Below are 12442 nucleotides of genomic sequence, written 5' to 3'. Positions count from 1 at the left end.
AGTGCTCTTCAAATATCTTTGAAAATTCCATGAAAACTTGAAATCAAATGTTTTCAGAATGTCAGGCGCATCCTTAATGGTATTCAAGATAATCAATTTCAAAATGTGCCCGAGATTAAAAGAACAACCTGTATTACAACTTTTTTTTCTGAAAAATAGTTTTGTTTCTTCTTTTTTTTTCTAAATAAATGTGACTTTATTCTAGTGAAATTTCAACAATTTTGCTATTACTTTATAGGGCTGGGTATTGGGTCTTAAAAGTGTATTGCGATATATTGCGAGTCAAGGGCGTATTGCGACACATATTGCAACATATTGGGCAATGTTTGGTTAAAAGAAAAATCTATGGCATATGTGTTAAAATGATTGAAAAAAAAAGAGAAAATGATTAAAATAGACTCATTCTATTTATTCCTTTTCAGAAGCCACACATAATTGACATCTCTGAGCACACATTAAAAATTCTTAATTAAAAAAAAAAAAAGCATACGGCTGCTTAAATATTATTGCACGTTTCAGGAACACATACAAGAGCTTATTGTGGACAACTTGAACAGGAAAGCTTTCTTTTTTCCACTGTTTGCCCTTCTCCACTGCCGCCAGTGTAGCGAAAGGTCATGTATTGTTGTCCGTCCCTCTTCCAGGGCCGGAGTTGCCCAGCCGGCTGGGTCGACATTTTGTTACATTTAGTAACAACACAGTCCTCTCCCGCTGTGAAGCAACTTTTCCTCCTGTCGCGCATGCGCCTCCTCCAAACTCTTGCTTGACCAATTTCTCGCTCTCCATTCACAACATACACGCTACACTATTGTATCATTTAATGTGATTTTTGAAGTGCTTGGAATAATTAACATGTAAAACACTATTCATAATATGACAAAAATCATAATACAAAAGGGACTTTGGAGCAGATTGATATAAAAAAAACGAAATATTACGAAAATAAGGCGTTTCAAAATCAATACGTGATATATTGGAAAACGAATGTCGTATTGCGATATTGTATTGTGTCACTTAGTATTGCAATAAATCAATATTATCACCCACACCTACTACTTTAGTATTTGAAGTGTTTTACTGAATTTTTTCCACCAAAATTTTAAAAAAATTCTTGAATATTTCTTTATTTTTATCACTTCATCTAATGTTTTATTCTCATTGTAATATTATGATTTTTTTTTCAGCAAAATTATAACTTTGTCAACATTACAGCTATTGAAAAACAATGTATTATTAAATTTTGCTTTATTTAAAAATCAAATAAATAGCTGACTTTATTCTTGTAAATATAAAAACTTTATTTTGTCACATTAATATGTTTTTCTTCTCCAAATTTAGCTTTTTTCCCTCTTTCCCCTAATTCTCATCGTCGATTAATAAGTCATTTTGTTTATTGGTGTGACAAGTCTATAATAGTTCAGTTAAGTCTTTGCACTTGTATTTCTTTTCTTTCCAGGGCACTGCTTTGCTGACTGTAGATCAGAGGCGATGGGAGGATTTGAAAAGTCGCCTCAAAATAGCCCAACCTCTCCACCTCCCTCCTCGTCCAGGTACGCATACACATATTTATAAAACATTTATGCCTACAACACTATAAATTACTTTGGAGGAAGTGCGGTCTTATTAAACTTACAATATACCACTCATTTTCTGGGTGTATATCTACTGCACCTGCACTGTGGGGTAATCCAAGCAGTGCATATCATAAATAATTGCTTTTTTGGATGTAAACTTGGTCGCGACGGGGTTAGATGCCGGTGAACATTTGAGGTGTGTCAAAGCAGACGAATGTTCTCTGAGGGCATGTTGTTCAGACTCATCTGTCACCAGGGCAACCGAAAAAGGATGAACAGCAGTCTTTGGCTTCATGCAGTATATAGCAGACTCAAGGTGCAAATGGCTCAAACGCTGAATCATGATCGGCTCTGCTGCTAATATCCACCTTAACACTTTTAACTATACATAATTTAACAATGACTCGATTAAAGCACATTTAATATGCTCCTATTGAATGGAAACTTGAGAGCTGCTGCAACACACACTACACTGGTGCCAGCTGAACCAACCTGCTTTTGATCCTCTTCCAAAGGCCCATTAAAACCACTCATTCACTCACATTACTACGCACACTCCTGCTGGCCATGCTCAGATGGTCGTAGTCAAAGTGTGTGTTATGTGTGAATTAGCTCAGACTCACAGAGATATTTCAAAAGGAGAGATGTGGTGATAGCACATTTTTTAATTCATTTTAAAAATGTAACAAGGCCCTGAAAATGTAATGGCCTGTTTAGAAAGCTGCTAGCCTGTGTTCTTGTTAACAATTTATGACTTTACTCGACTTCATAGAGCACAAAATAATCATTCGGTGACTTTATGTAATGCTTCACAAGGTATGTTGTGTGAGGCTTTTTCAAACTCAGTGACTTTTACTATATGTTTATAATACTTTGCATACTATTGCAAAACTAAAATACATATCACACTGAAAAATGTATACAGGAATTTACAGCCAATAGTTATATAAAAAAAAAATAGAAAAACCTGAAAAATATTTATAATTATGAATTTTTATATTAGAATTTACTGCATTTTTTTTCTTTGGATGTCTTTACATTTCTATGTTGCTTGATATATCGTTATGATCTTCCAGTGTATTGCTGACTGGGACAAATCACATTTACTAGCTTAAAGTGAATGAAGCAATCCCTGTCTGTTTCTACTTAATTTTAGGTTACCATATAAATAGAAGCAGATCTTGTTTTTTAAGTTTTAGTTGAATCTTGAAAGTCATGGAGACACAGCACCTGTAATGTATTGTTTTCTTTAGTATTAAGTAAGGACTTTATTCATAAGGCACGGTTAAAATATTTTTTAAAAAGAGTGTAAAAGTAGTTAACTTCCTGATTCTTATGTTCACGCAGCATTATTCTTTGAATGCCATCCTGAGGACTCTATAGACATTGTACATGTATGCTGTATTGAGGCGACACCTGTTTCAATTTACTGTACAATCAGTCTCACCTTTAAGTTAATTAAGACAAACTGATCAAATGGTTTAGCACCATAGATTTATAAAATAAATGTACAATATTCCTAACAGAGAATGGAGGGTTCCGGGCCAAGATGTATGATATCACACAACACCCATTCTTCAAGCGTGGCATCGCTGTGCTGGTATTGGCTCAATCAGTGCTCCTCTCAGTCAAGGTACATACAGTATTGCATAGACCACCTTAATATCGTACTATACTATATAAACTAACCTGACCCATCTATTTTCTTTAGTGGGATGTGGATGACCAAGTAACATTTCCTCTTGCCACCATGTCGGTGGTCTTCACTTTTATATTTGTGCTGGAGGTAAGACTGCTAGGGTGCATCCTTTTCAAGTTGGTGATTACTGATTAGATAATAGTCAGCCATGGTCACATCTTTCGCTGTTGCCTAGGTAACAATGAAGCTGATAGCAATGTCTCCAGCTGGTTACTGGCAGAGTCGACGGAATCGTTATGATCTGCTGGTGACATCGCTCGGTGTCATTTGGATTGTACTTCATTTTGCTCTCCTGGTTAGACTCACTATTTTTATATCATGAAGCCGCTGTTATTTGCAGTTCAGAAACCTAATGCATACCTGTTTGCCATTTAGAATGCATATACCTACATGATGGGCACATGTGTGATTGTCTTCAGATTCTTCACAATATGTGGGAAGCACGTAAGTGTACTTTTTAAAGTTTTTCATTTAACTCATTTGCTGCCATTGATGACCATAGTCGTAAGAAATTCCATTAGGGTTTCAAACAGGATGACCAGCATTATTGTTTCAAGCCTGGGTATATACAAAGCATACTGTTTCGTGAATAGTTTCAATGGCTCAATCATAATACAAATACAGCACATCATTGTCAAATTTGGTCAATGTGAATATAGGGTGAGAAAGAGTATTGCTAGTATTTATCCAGATTTCTAATTAGGATGAAAATTAAATCTTACATAAAATATTGTTAAACATCTTAATTAAATATTGAATATATTGATAATATTAAATGCCATTTCATGTTGTCAATTGCTCAGCTTATGTAGGATGTTATTTCTGGTTGTGTATGGAAAAATGCAATGTAATATTTAGCTGCCCCCCCCCCTCCCCTTCTCTCTGTGCACCCCTAAAAACCTTAAAGAAAATAAAAACTCTGGGATCTCTGGGATCAATTTAATGCTGATTGTAGTCGGTTCCGACAGAAACCACCTAATTCCATTACAATTTCACAAAATTATTAGTCAGTTTTAATACTCTTTTGAAAAACTCTTTGGCCAAGTTTGTCTCAAACTGTTTAACTGTACATTTTACATATCCCGCAATTGAAGTGTAAAATGTTGTTACGCTTGAACGTCTCCAGGTGACACTGAAAATGCTGTTGTTGACCGTGGTGGTCAGCATGTACAAGAGCTTTTTCATCATAGTGGGGATGTTCCTCCTCCTCCTCTGCTATGCTTTTGCTGGCGTTGTTCTCTTTGGCACTGTCAAGTATGGGGAGAACATCAACCGGTAAGGTTTGACTGGAATAACACTGCTGAATAAGTCAAGTTGCTGTGAGTCTTAGTCGGTCTCGCCACCACCTTGCAGACATGCAAACTTCTCCACGGCGGGCCAAGCGATCACCGTCCTCTTTCGCATAGTCACTGGAGAGGACTGGAATAAAATCATGCATGACTGCATGGTAAGTAATCAAAAACAAGGGATCCTCTTTAACACTGGTTTCGATGCTTTGACAATGATATCATTTGACACTTAAATCTGTATCTGTATAAATTATTACAGCTTATGACATTAGGTACAGGTGCTCCTTATCTTCTTAATATCACTTTGATACTGGTATACTACCAATTTTGCCAAATAAAAACAGACATTTAAACAAATAGAAAAATTATTTATCGAATTTCAACAAAATGGACAAGATAGTGGTGTGACCTCTCAAAACTCAAATATAAATTCACACAACAATATAGAGCATTCACAAAAAAACATTGCTAATTTTTCCCGCATGTTGCTGTTCCTTTTTGGTAAGTGTGTTAGCTCAGAGAATATAAATTCATTCTTTATTTTTGGTGAGGGACACACTTGTTTTTCTATTGTAACAGGCAATAAAAATTCAAATGGGGTACAAAGTCCTGTAGTGGGAAGGTAGCAGCATAGAGCATTATACTGTATTTTCATTCCTCTAAGATGAATGTGCCTTGCTAAAATGGCTTCGACTGGTAAGCAGTTACTACTATTGTATGAACATTAGTATCTTTGAACTGAGATATTGTAGTTATTTTAATGACTAAAAAAGAATTTTAGGGGGAACGATGAGGAACTTTTGAGACCACTTTACCTCTTGCTTTTTGTTTTGCTAATTTTTAATGCCTTTAGAATTGTATGCATACTGTAAATGTTTTTTTTTGTTTGTTTTTGTTTTTTTACGCAGGTGCAGGCTCCATTCTGCACTCCGGATAAGCATCGCTATTGGGAGACTGACTGTGGCAACTACGCCGGGGCTCTTATTTACTTCTGTTCCTTCTACGTCATCATAGCCTACATCATGCTCAACCTCCTTGTTGGTCAGTGCATGTGTCTTTTTTGTACTTAACCTCCTCGCCTCTCATTTACAGTGGAATATAAGCTGCTCCTGGTGCAGGTGGACTTCCAAGTGTATCATTTCAAAATATAAGTACATTTTCACATAAAGTAATATATCATAAATGTTTTCAATACGGGCTGAATTCCACATTGATAAAAATTATTATTAGCTATTCACTCAATGCTTGTAAATAAAATTTTACATTTTAAGCTATAATATAAGTAAATGAAAATAAGTTGTTGTACTCACTAGTCACAGAGTTGGAAAATAAAGACATTTGCAGAGCAGCACCGCCACCTATTGGCATAATTGCTGCAAAAAGCAGGGTGTTTTTTTTTTCATTCTGTAGTGGTCGACATAAACGTGTAAGAGAAATGAGAAAAAACAAATTTTACTGTTAATCATTTTACATGTTTACTTAGCCAACGTCTGCCAAAGTTTGCTGTTCGACGGTTTTCATCATTTCAACTTTTTTTTCTTTTTGGTTGATCTTTTAAGGTGTTCAACTTTGGAGAGTTCACTTATGCTTTTTTTTGTGTATTATTTATATATTATTAAATCATGTTTGTAAAGTAGTGTGCTAGTTTTTTTCTGTTTTTTTTATTGACCATAAGGCAGCTTGTAATTTTCTTTCAAAACTGAGCCATCGAAATAGATTTGTCATTATTGATAATGTATTAATATTTTATTCTTAATCAGCATATTAGAGTTTGGTGTTTTATTCCTAATTCCTTTAAAGCAGACGTTTTGAACGCTTCAGTGCCAGCAAACAGGAGGAGGGAGGGAACAATCCTGAATGATGACATGGCAAGATAAAGGCATACAGAGATGAGGCACACAGCATGTATTCCTGTGGTTTAATGGACTGTGTTTATCATTCTGCCCCCGCTGGCTCGTAAGGAAGACACAGATGGCACTGACAGTTATTGCATTTTAGTAGCTGTTGATCTGCACTGCTACTTTAGCGAGGGGGCAATCGTATCATGACAGATCAAAAAAATGGAAGCAATGACAAGGCTTTAATAAACAGTCAGAGCAGGTATTAACACATAAACTGAAATATTTCCATCCTTGCGACGTAGCCATCATTGTGGAGAACTTCTCCCTTTTCTACTCCACTGAGGAGGACCAACTGCTGAGCTACAATGACTTGAGACACTTCCAAATCATCTGGAACATGGTCGACGACAAGCGGGAGGTGAGCGCTTATATAGCACAGGGACTGAAAATTGAAGAGTGAATGTATTGTTAGTCAGCTCCCGCCTTGCTGCTTTAACAGCTCCCACTCCTCTTCGTTTTGTTCTTTCTCCTGCAGGGCGTGATTCCAACATCCAGGGTGAAGTTCTTACTGCGTCTGCTCAGAGGCAGACTGGAGGTGGACCTGGACAAAGATAAGTTGCTCTTCAAGCACATGTGCTACGAGATGGAGCGACTACACAGTGGAGGAGATGTCACCTTTCACGATGTTCTCAGGTGACCATGCCCATACAGAAATCCTTGACAACCCTGAGGTCAAATTTTGGAAAGTACAACATCTCTCTTGATGGATTGGCTTGATGTCCAGGAAATTGTTGCAGAACAAATAAACAACAACAAAGGGCTACATCAATAAAATCAATAAAAAACATGAAAAAAAATTCAAACTGCCCCTACAGTTTAAAAAAAAAAAAAAAAAAAAATATATATATATATATATATATATATATATATATATATATATATATATATATATATATATATATATATATATATATATATATATATATATATATATATATATATATATATATATTCCCTCTTTGTTCAATGTTTTTTCTTTCAGTCATTATTTGACATTACGTGCATATCCAAATCTCAAGTGTGTTACAGTGAGCACCGGCTTAAAAAAAAGTACCAAGTAAGATGAAACCATATTTGTAGAATTGAAAACAAAAAAAAAATCAATTACATTTCATTACAGTTAAAGCAACAAAACATTCTCTCTTCAGCCAAATACGTTTTTCTGTATTCTTTCAATCGTCATTTGGAATTACATGAATATCTAAGTCCCAAACTTATTGCACCACCTCAAAAAATAGTACCAAGCACAACCGTAGTTTTCCTCACCATTAAATCACTGTAGTGGGTGGTCAAAAATAATTCTGAGGCCGTATACTTAAAATGTACTTTGTATTATTGTAAGCCAATGAAACACTATAGACAGTTTTATCATTATGTTAAATGTAGCACTTACTTATTTGAATAAAATGTATTGTTCTTAAGTTAAGATAAAAATGTACTTTAATAGAATAGAACCTTTGTCTTTATACACAGGTATACACCAAAATTGGGAGCGCTGCTCCAATTGGTGCACATAATATAAAAATATGAAAAATGACATACAATCAATATTTTGTAAATAAAGATTAATTGTAAAACACAGTCTCACAGGTATGCAATTGTCATTATTTTTAGTGTGTTCTTATTTTGTTGATATTTTCCACATAGTTCCGTGGAAAAAGTTTCTTTAAGTGTTTATATGTACTGGTATATGTTTGCAAATAAATATAAAATAAATAATATGACATATGTAATACATAAGAGTACACATTTTAACTGTTAGAAGTTAAATTCAACAGATTTGTACTGGACTGGATTTGGGGGGGTTAAGCCACCGTAAGATTATGCACAATTTGAACATTTATTGTGCATATGCCAACACTTGACTGCAGAGCTTCAGTTCATAATCTCAGCCAGCCCAGAAAAGATTTGTAATTAACAACAGTAAAAATACATAATAGTTTTATTTTCTTTCTAAGTAATAATGAAGGTATAGTATTGTTTGAATTTGCCGATAAGCCTGCTATAATTGTGTGTTTTTACATTGCGCGTGTTGGCAGCATGCTGTCCTACCGCTCCGTGGACATTCGCAAGTCTCTCCAGCTGGAGGAGCTGTTGGCCAGGGAACAGTTGGAGTACACCATTGAGGAGGAGGTCGCCAAGCAGACCATACGCATGTGGCTGAAGAAGTGCCTCAAACGCATCCGCGCGGTGCGTTCCGCCCACGCGGGAACCGACGCCGCTTTCTCGGCATGTGCGCACGTGTGATGCTTTGTCCTCGCTCCGTTTGCAGAAGCAGCAGCAGTCGTGTAGCATCATCCACAGCTTGAGAGAGAGCCAGCAGCAGGAGTTGAGTCGCTTCCTCAACCCCCCCAGCATCGAGACCACGGTGCCGAGCGAAGACCACAACTCAAACAACCCGGACAACCCCTCGCAGCCTGAGGTGAAAACCTGCTCGCCGCCATCCCTGTTTGACACGTCACACTGCCAAATGCAGGTGTACGCTCAACAACGGATCTGCGCTTTTTGTTTAGATGAGTGGCCTCCAGCAGCTGCTCAGTCCCACCTTGTCCGACAGAGGAGGCTACAGACAGGACTCCTCCGACCTGGGCAAGCCGCAGAGGAAGCTGGGACAGTGGCGGCTGCCTGCAGGTGTGTGCGGCCGGGCACCTTTTTGTCTTCGCAAAACACAGCTATTAGTTAGACATTGAGAATGTCATTTATCCTTGTGTGTTAGCTCCAAACACTCTCGACAATAACAGGGTTGCCCTAGGAAAAATTAAAAAAAATGTTGGCTTTCACTGTCAGAGAGGGATTGATATCCAGCAAAAGTTTCATTTTGGATGTTATTTGTATTGGCCCAAGTTTTCATTTTCATTACAGCTCATACTTCATACTCATTACTTCATCACACATTACACAGGAATTTAACAACCAAACTACAAGATATTATTATGTAGCACAATGCATAACAAATTCTATAACTTTATTTATTTTTATATCTTATATATTAAGTAATCCAAACAAAAAACCATACCACAGAGTGGTTAGCACGTCCGCCTCACAGTTGAGAGTACTGAATTCCTGCGTGGAGTTTAGATGTTTTCCCCATGCCCACATGGGTTCCTTCCGGGCACTCCGACTTCCTCCCACATCCCAAAAACATGCATCACAGGACTATTGTCCTTGGGTGTAATTGGGTGTGTGAATTATTGTTCATCCTTGTGTGCCCTGCGATTGGCTGGCGAACAGTTCAGAGTGTCCCCGGCCTACTGCCCATAGATACCTGGAATAGACACCAGTGAGCCAGCGACCCTAATGAGGATAAGCGGCGAGAGAAAATGGATGGATGGAAGATGCTATACCTGATTAAAGTAACAAACCACGATAATATTAAAAGAATGATAAGATACGCTGTTGTAAACATATCACACCGATTCAGTGTAGCAGGCAATATTATGAAAACATTTTGTTAAATTCAGTTCAAATTATTCTGATTTTTAGAGTAAAATAAGTATACAAAGCAAGGCAAGTTTATGTTTAATTTCCAGCAACTCAATGTCTTTCACACAAGCAGACACAACACCTAGAGGAATTTTACAAACACAACAGCCAACTAGAGAAACTAAATTATGATCACAACAACATATAAACGCATTCACAGACTTTGGGCCGTGGTATCCCTGTATTTGATTGGCCAACAAATGTAGGTGTTTTTTGCAGTAATTCAGCAAAACTCCACTGCAGAAGTCCCTTTGCTGGTTTTCAGCAAGCAAGTGATAAAAATACAGTATTTACAGTACACATATATTGTTTTACAGCAATAGTTAACTATATTTACAATTTAATATATACCTGTGGATGGAATAAGGGAAGCTTGTGATAAAAATTTCCCAAGGATGCACACATCATCGGATCAATTCACTTTAATTAGTCGATGAATGAGAGTGAGATCCATTGTATCTGTTTTGGGCCACCGCGGACACATCAGTCACAGGACACAAAAAGACCATGTAGTCTAAAGAAAAGACAAAAACACTCCGTACTTAGGAGGGTGTGAGTTCATTCAGACCTCCCACCTCTCACCGCTGCTCGACTAGACAAATTTGATTGGCTGGAATGGATCGGCAGAAATTTCGCCATTTTATGCGTAATCTGTCATCAGCGCTAATGTCATTTGCAGATCGATCAATGGGATCACTATTTTCCATCTCTGTCATATTCTATACTGATAATAAAACTTTGCCCGTCAATATTGACATTATATTTGTAAAGGTAAAAAAGTATAATAGGAACTGATAAGATTTTGTACCTAAAGTTATGAATGCATTTTCATTTTCTCGTGTGTGTGTGTGTGTGTGTGTGTGTGTGTGTGTGTGTGTGTGTGTGTGTGTGTGTGTGTGTGTGTGTCAGGTCGCACCAGCGTCAAGTCCATTGTGTGTAAGATGAACCCTGTCAACGACGAGGCCTCATCGGGGTCGGAGGTGAAGAAGTGGTGGACCCGGCAGCTGACAGTGGAGAGCGACGAGAGCGGCGACGACCTCATCGACATTTAGGTCCATCCACAAACTGTGAACTTTGTTTTTTTTTTTTTTTCTTTGACTTTAATGAGCTGGGGAGCTTATCTGTTGACTGGATCAATGAAGATATTATTTTGAATCTAGAGAAAGTATTTTGGCCAAAGAGTGGCGTCAAGCTGATACCTCTGGGAGCCGTATTTCCTGTCCTCTGCGAATGTTGCTTTGTAGGCACATCTGGCAAGTGTGAGCGGCGAGGACACACTGGATCGATGAAGCAAAATCTGTTCTTGTTTGTGTATTCAGCTGTAAGGCTCTTTTCGTGTCAGTTTGACTTTATTTATCATATGCATATGGATTTTCTTATGGACGCTTTGTACTCTTTGGGTGGGTAAGGGGAGCATATATTGTCGTGATCGGCATAATAGCAATGTGTGTAAAGCTAAAATTTCTTGTAATGTCTCAATTTATTCCAGTGGTTCTGGCCTGTAATGGCTCCTCACGGATTCATATTACAGCATCTTTGTAATTAACAGCAAAGCTCCGTATTACAATTTCTTGATTTATGCAGTGTTCCCATTGCATTTGCTTGTGTTCAACCAAATATTTTATGTGGATTTGAAGCTTTAGACACTTTTTTTAAAAACACATTGCTATTATTCTGAAGTATGCAATGAAGGGAATAATAGATTTATGAATGTAAGTAATTACCGGTAAATCTATCTAGAAATTTATATTCTAATTAAAGGCTTACTCTATGTAGGCAATGATGAGAAGGTGTTGTCTCTTTTTGTATGACTTTTTGAATTCACTACCTCCTTCTATCTTAGTCGTGTCATACTCATCTTAGCTCATGAGCCACATGGAGGAAAATCAATTCTCAAGTGGGCCAGACAGGTAAAACCATGGCATATGACTAAAAACTATTGGTGTCAATTATATGAGCTCAATAATATGGTCTCAATTCCCAGCGGATCTCAACGCTCAACTGCAAATAAATTGTTGTAACAAAAAAAAATAAAAAATAGAATATATATATAAAATTGTTTATTTATAACATTTTTCCTTCCATTTGCTCATAAAATACTGTAATTTCCCCAAAAAAACGCAAGTGTGTATAGGGCACACCCTTGATTTTGGGGTCAAATTCTGGTATTTTCTATGTTACCGTTTATAAAACACTTTAGCAACAATGTAAAAACTATATCAAAACAGAATAAATCTCATCTTCATAAACTTCATATTCTGTTGTGTTTATATCTGTAAGTTATATATTTGTTGCGGGGTTAGGGTTAAGTGTGTTTCAGATTTCCTACATTATGAGTGATCAGTGAGCGCCGCAGCATCGTGGTGAATGCGCGGGAGGCAGCTGTTTATACTCCTCGCGACACAGCTGGAATTCATTTTGCCATAAATATCCAAAGTTGTGCAGCATCCGTGTTCCACCAAGTTTATGATTGTGTGTATATTCCAAAAGAGCGCA

The 12442-nt window shown here is 37.1% G+C and overlaps 1 protein-coding gene across 3 annotated transcripts in view; it reads left to right on the top strand.

Moving 5' to 3' along the window:
• The window catches only part of LOC148424030 (sodium leak channel NALCN), a 78937-nt gene extending 66737 nt beyond the window's left edge, over nt 1–12200 (top strand). For 2 of the 3 annotated variants that reach the window (XM_088415489.1, XM_088415488.1), the window contains 14 exons: nt 1457–1550; nt 3101–3207; nt 3286–3360; nt 3449–3568; nt 3649–3717; nt 4400–4548; nt 4627–4720; nt 5471–5603; nt 6706–6821; nt 6939–7096; nt 8503–8653; nt 8736–8885; nt 8977–9094; nt 10856–12200. In XM_088415489.1, the coding sequence (XP_088271615.1) occupies nt 1457–1550; nt 3101–3207; nt 3286–3360; nt 3449–3568; nt 3649–3717; nt 4400–4548; nt 4627–4720; nt 5471–5603; nt 6706–6821; nt 6939–7096; nt 8503–8653; nt 8736–8885; nt 8977–9094; nt 10856–10998 (1677 nt within the window). In that variant the 3' untranslated portion in view covers nt 10999–12200. The other variant, XR_015865674.1, reaches the window with a different exon arrangement.
• The last annotated feature ends 242 nt before the right edge of the window (nt 12201–12442 follow it).

Source organism: Hippichthys cyanospilos, chromosome 5 (genome assembly GCF_059441005.1).
Source record: "Hippichthys cyanospilos isolate Australia breed blue-spotted pipefish chromosome 5, RoL_Hcya_1.0, whole genome shotgun sequence".
Taxonomy (NCBI): Eukaryota; Metazoa; Chordata; class Actinopteri; order Syngnathiformes; family Syngnathidae; genus Hippichthys; species Hippichthys cyanospilos.
The sequence above is the reverse complement of the archived record's forward strand: the minus strand, read 5'-3'. Positions and strand labels throughout refer to the sequence as shown.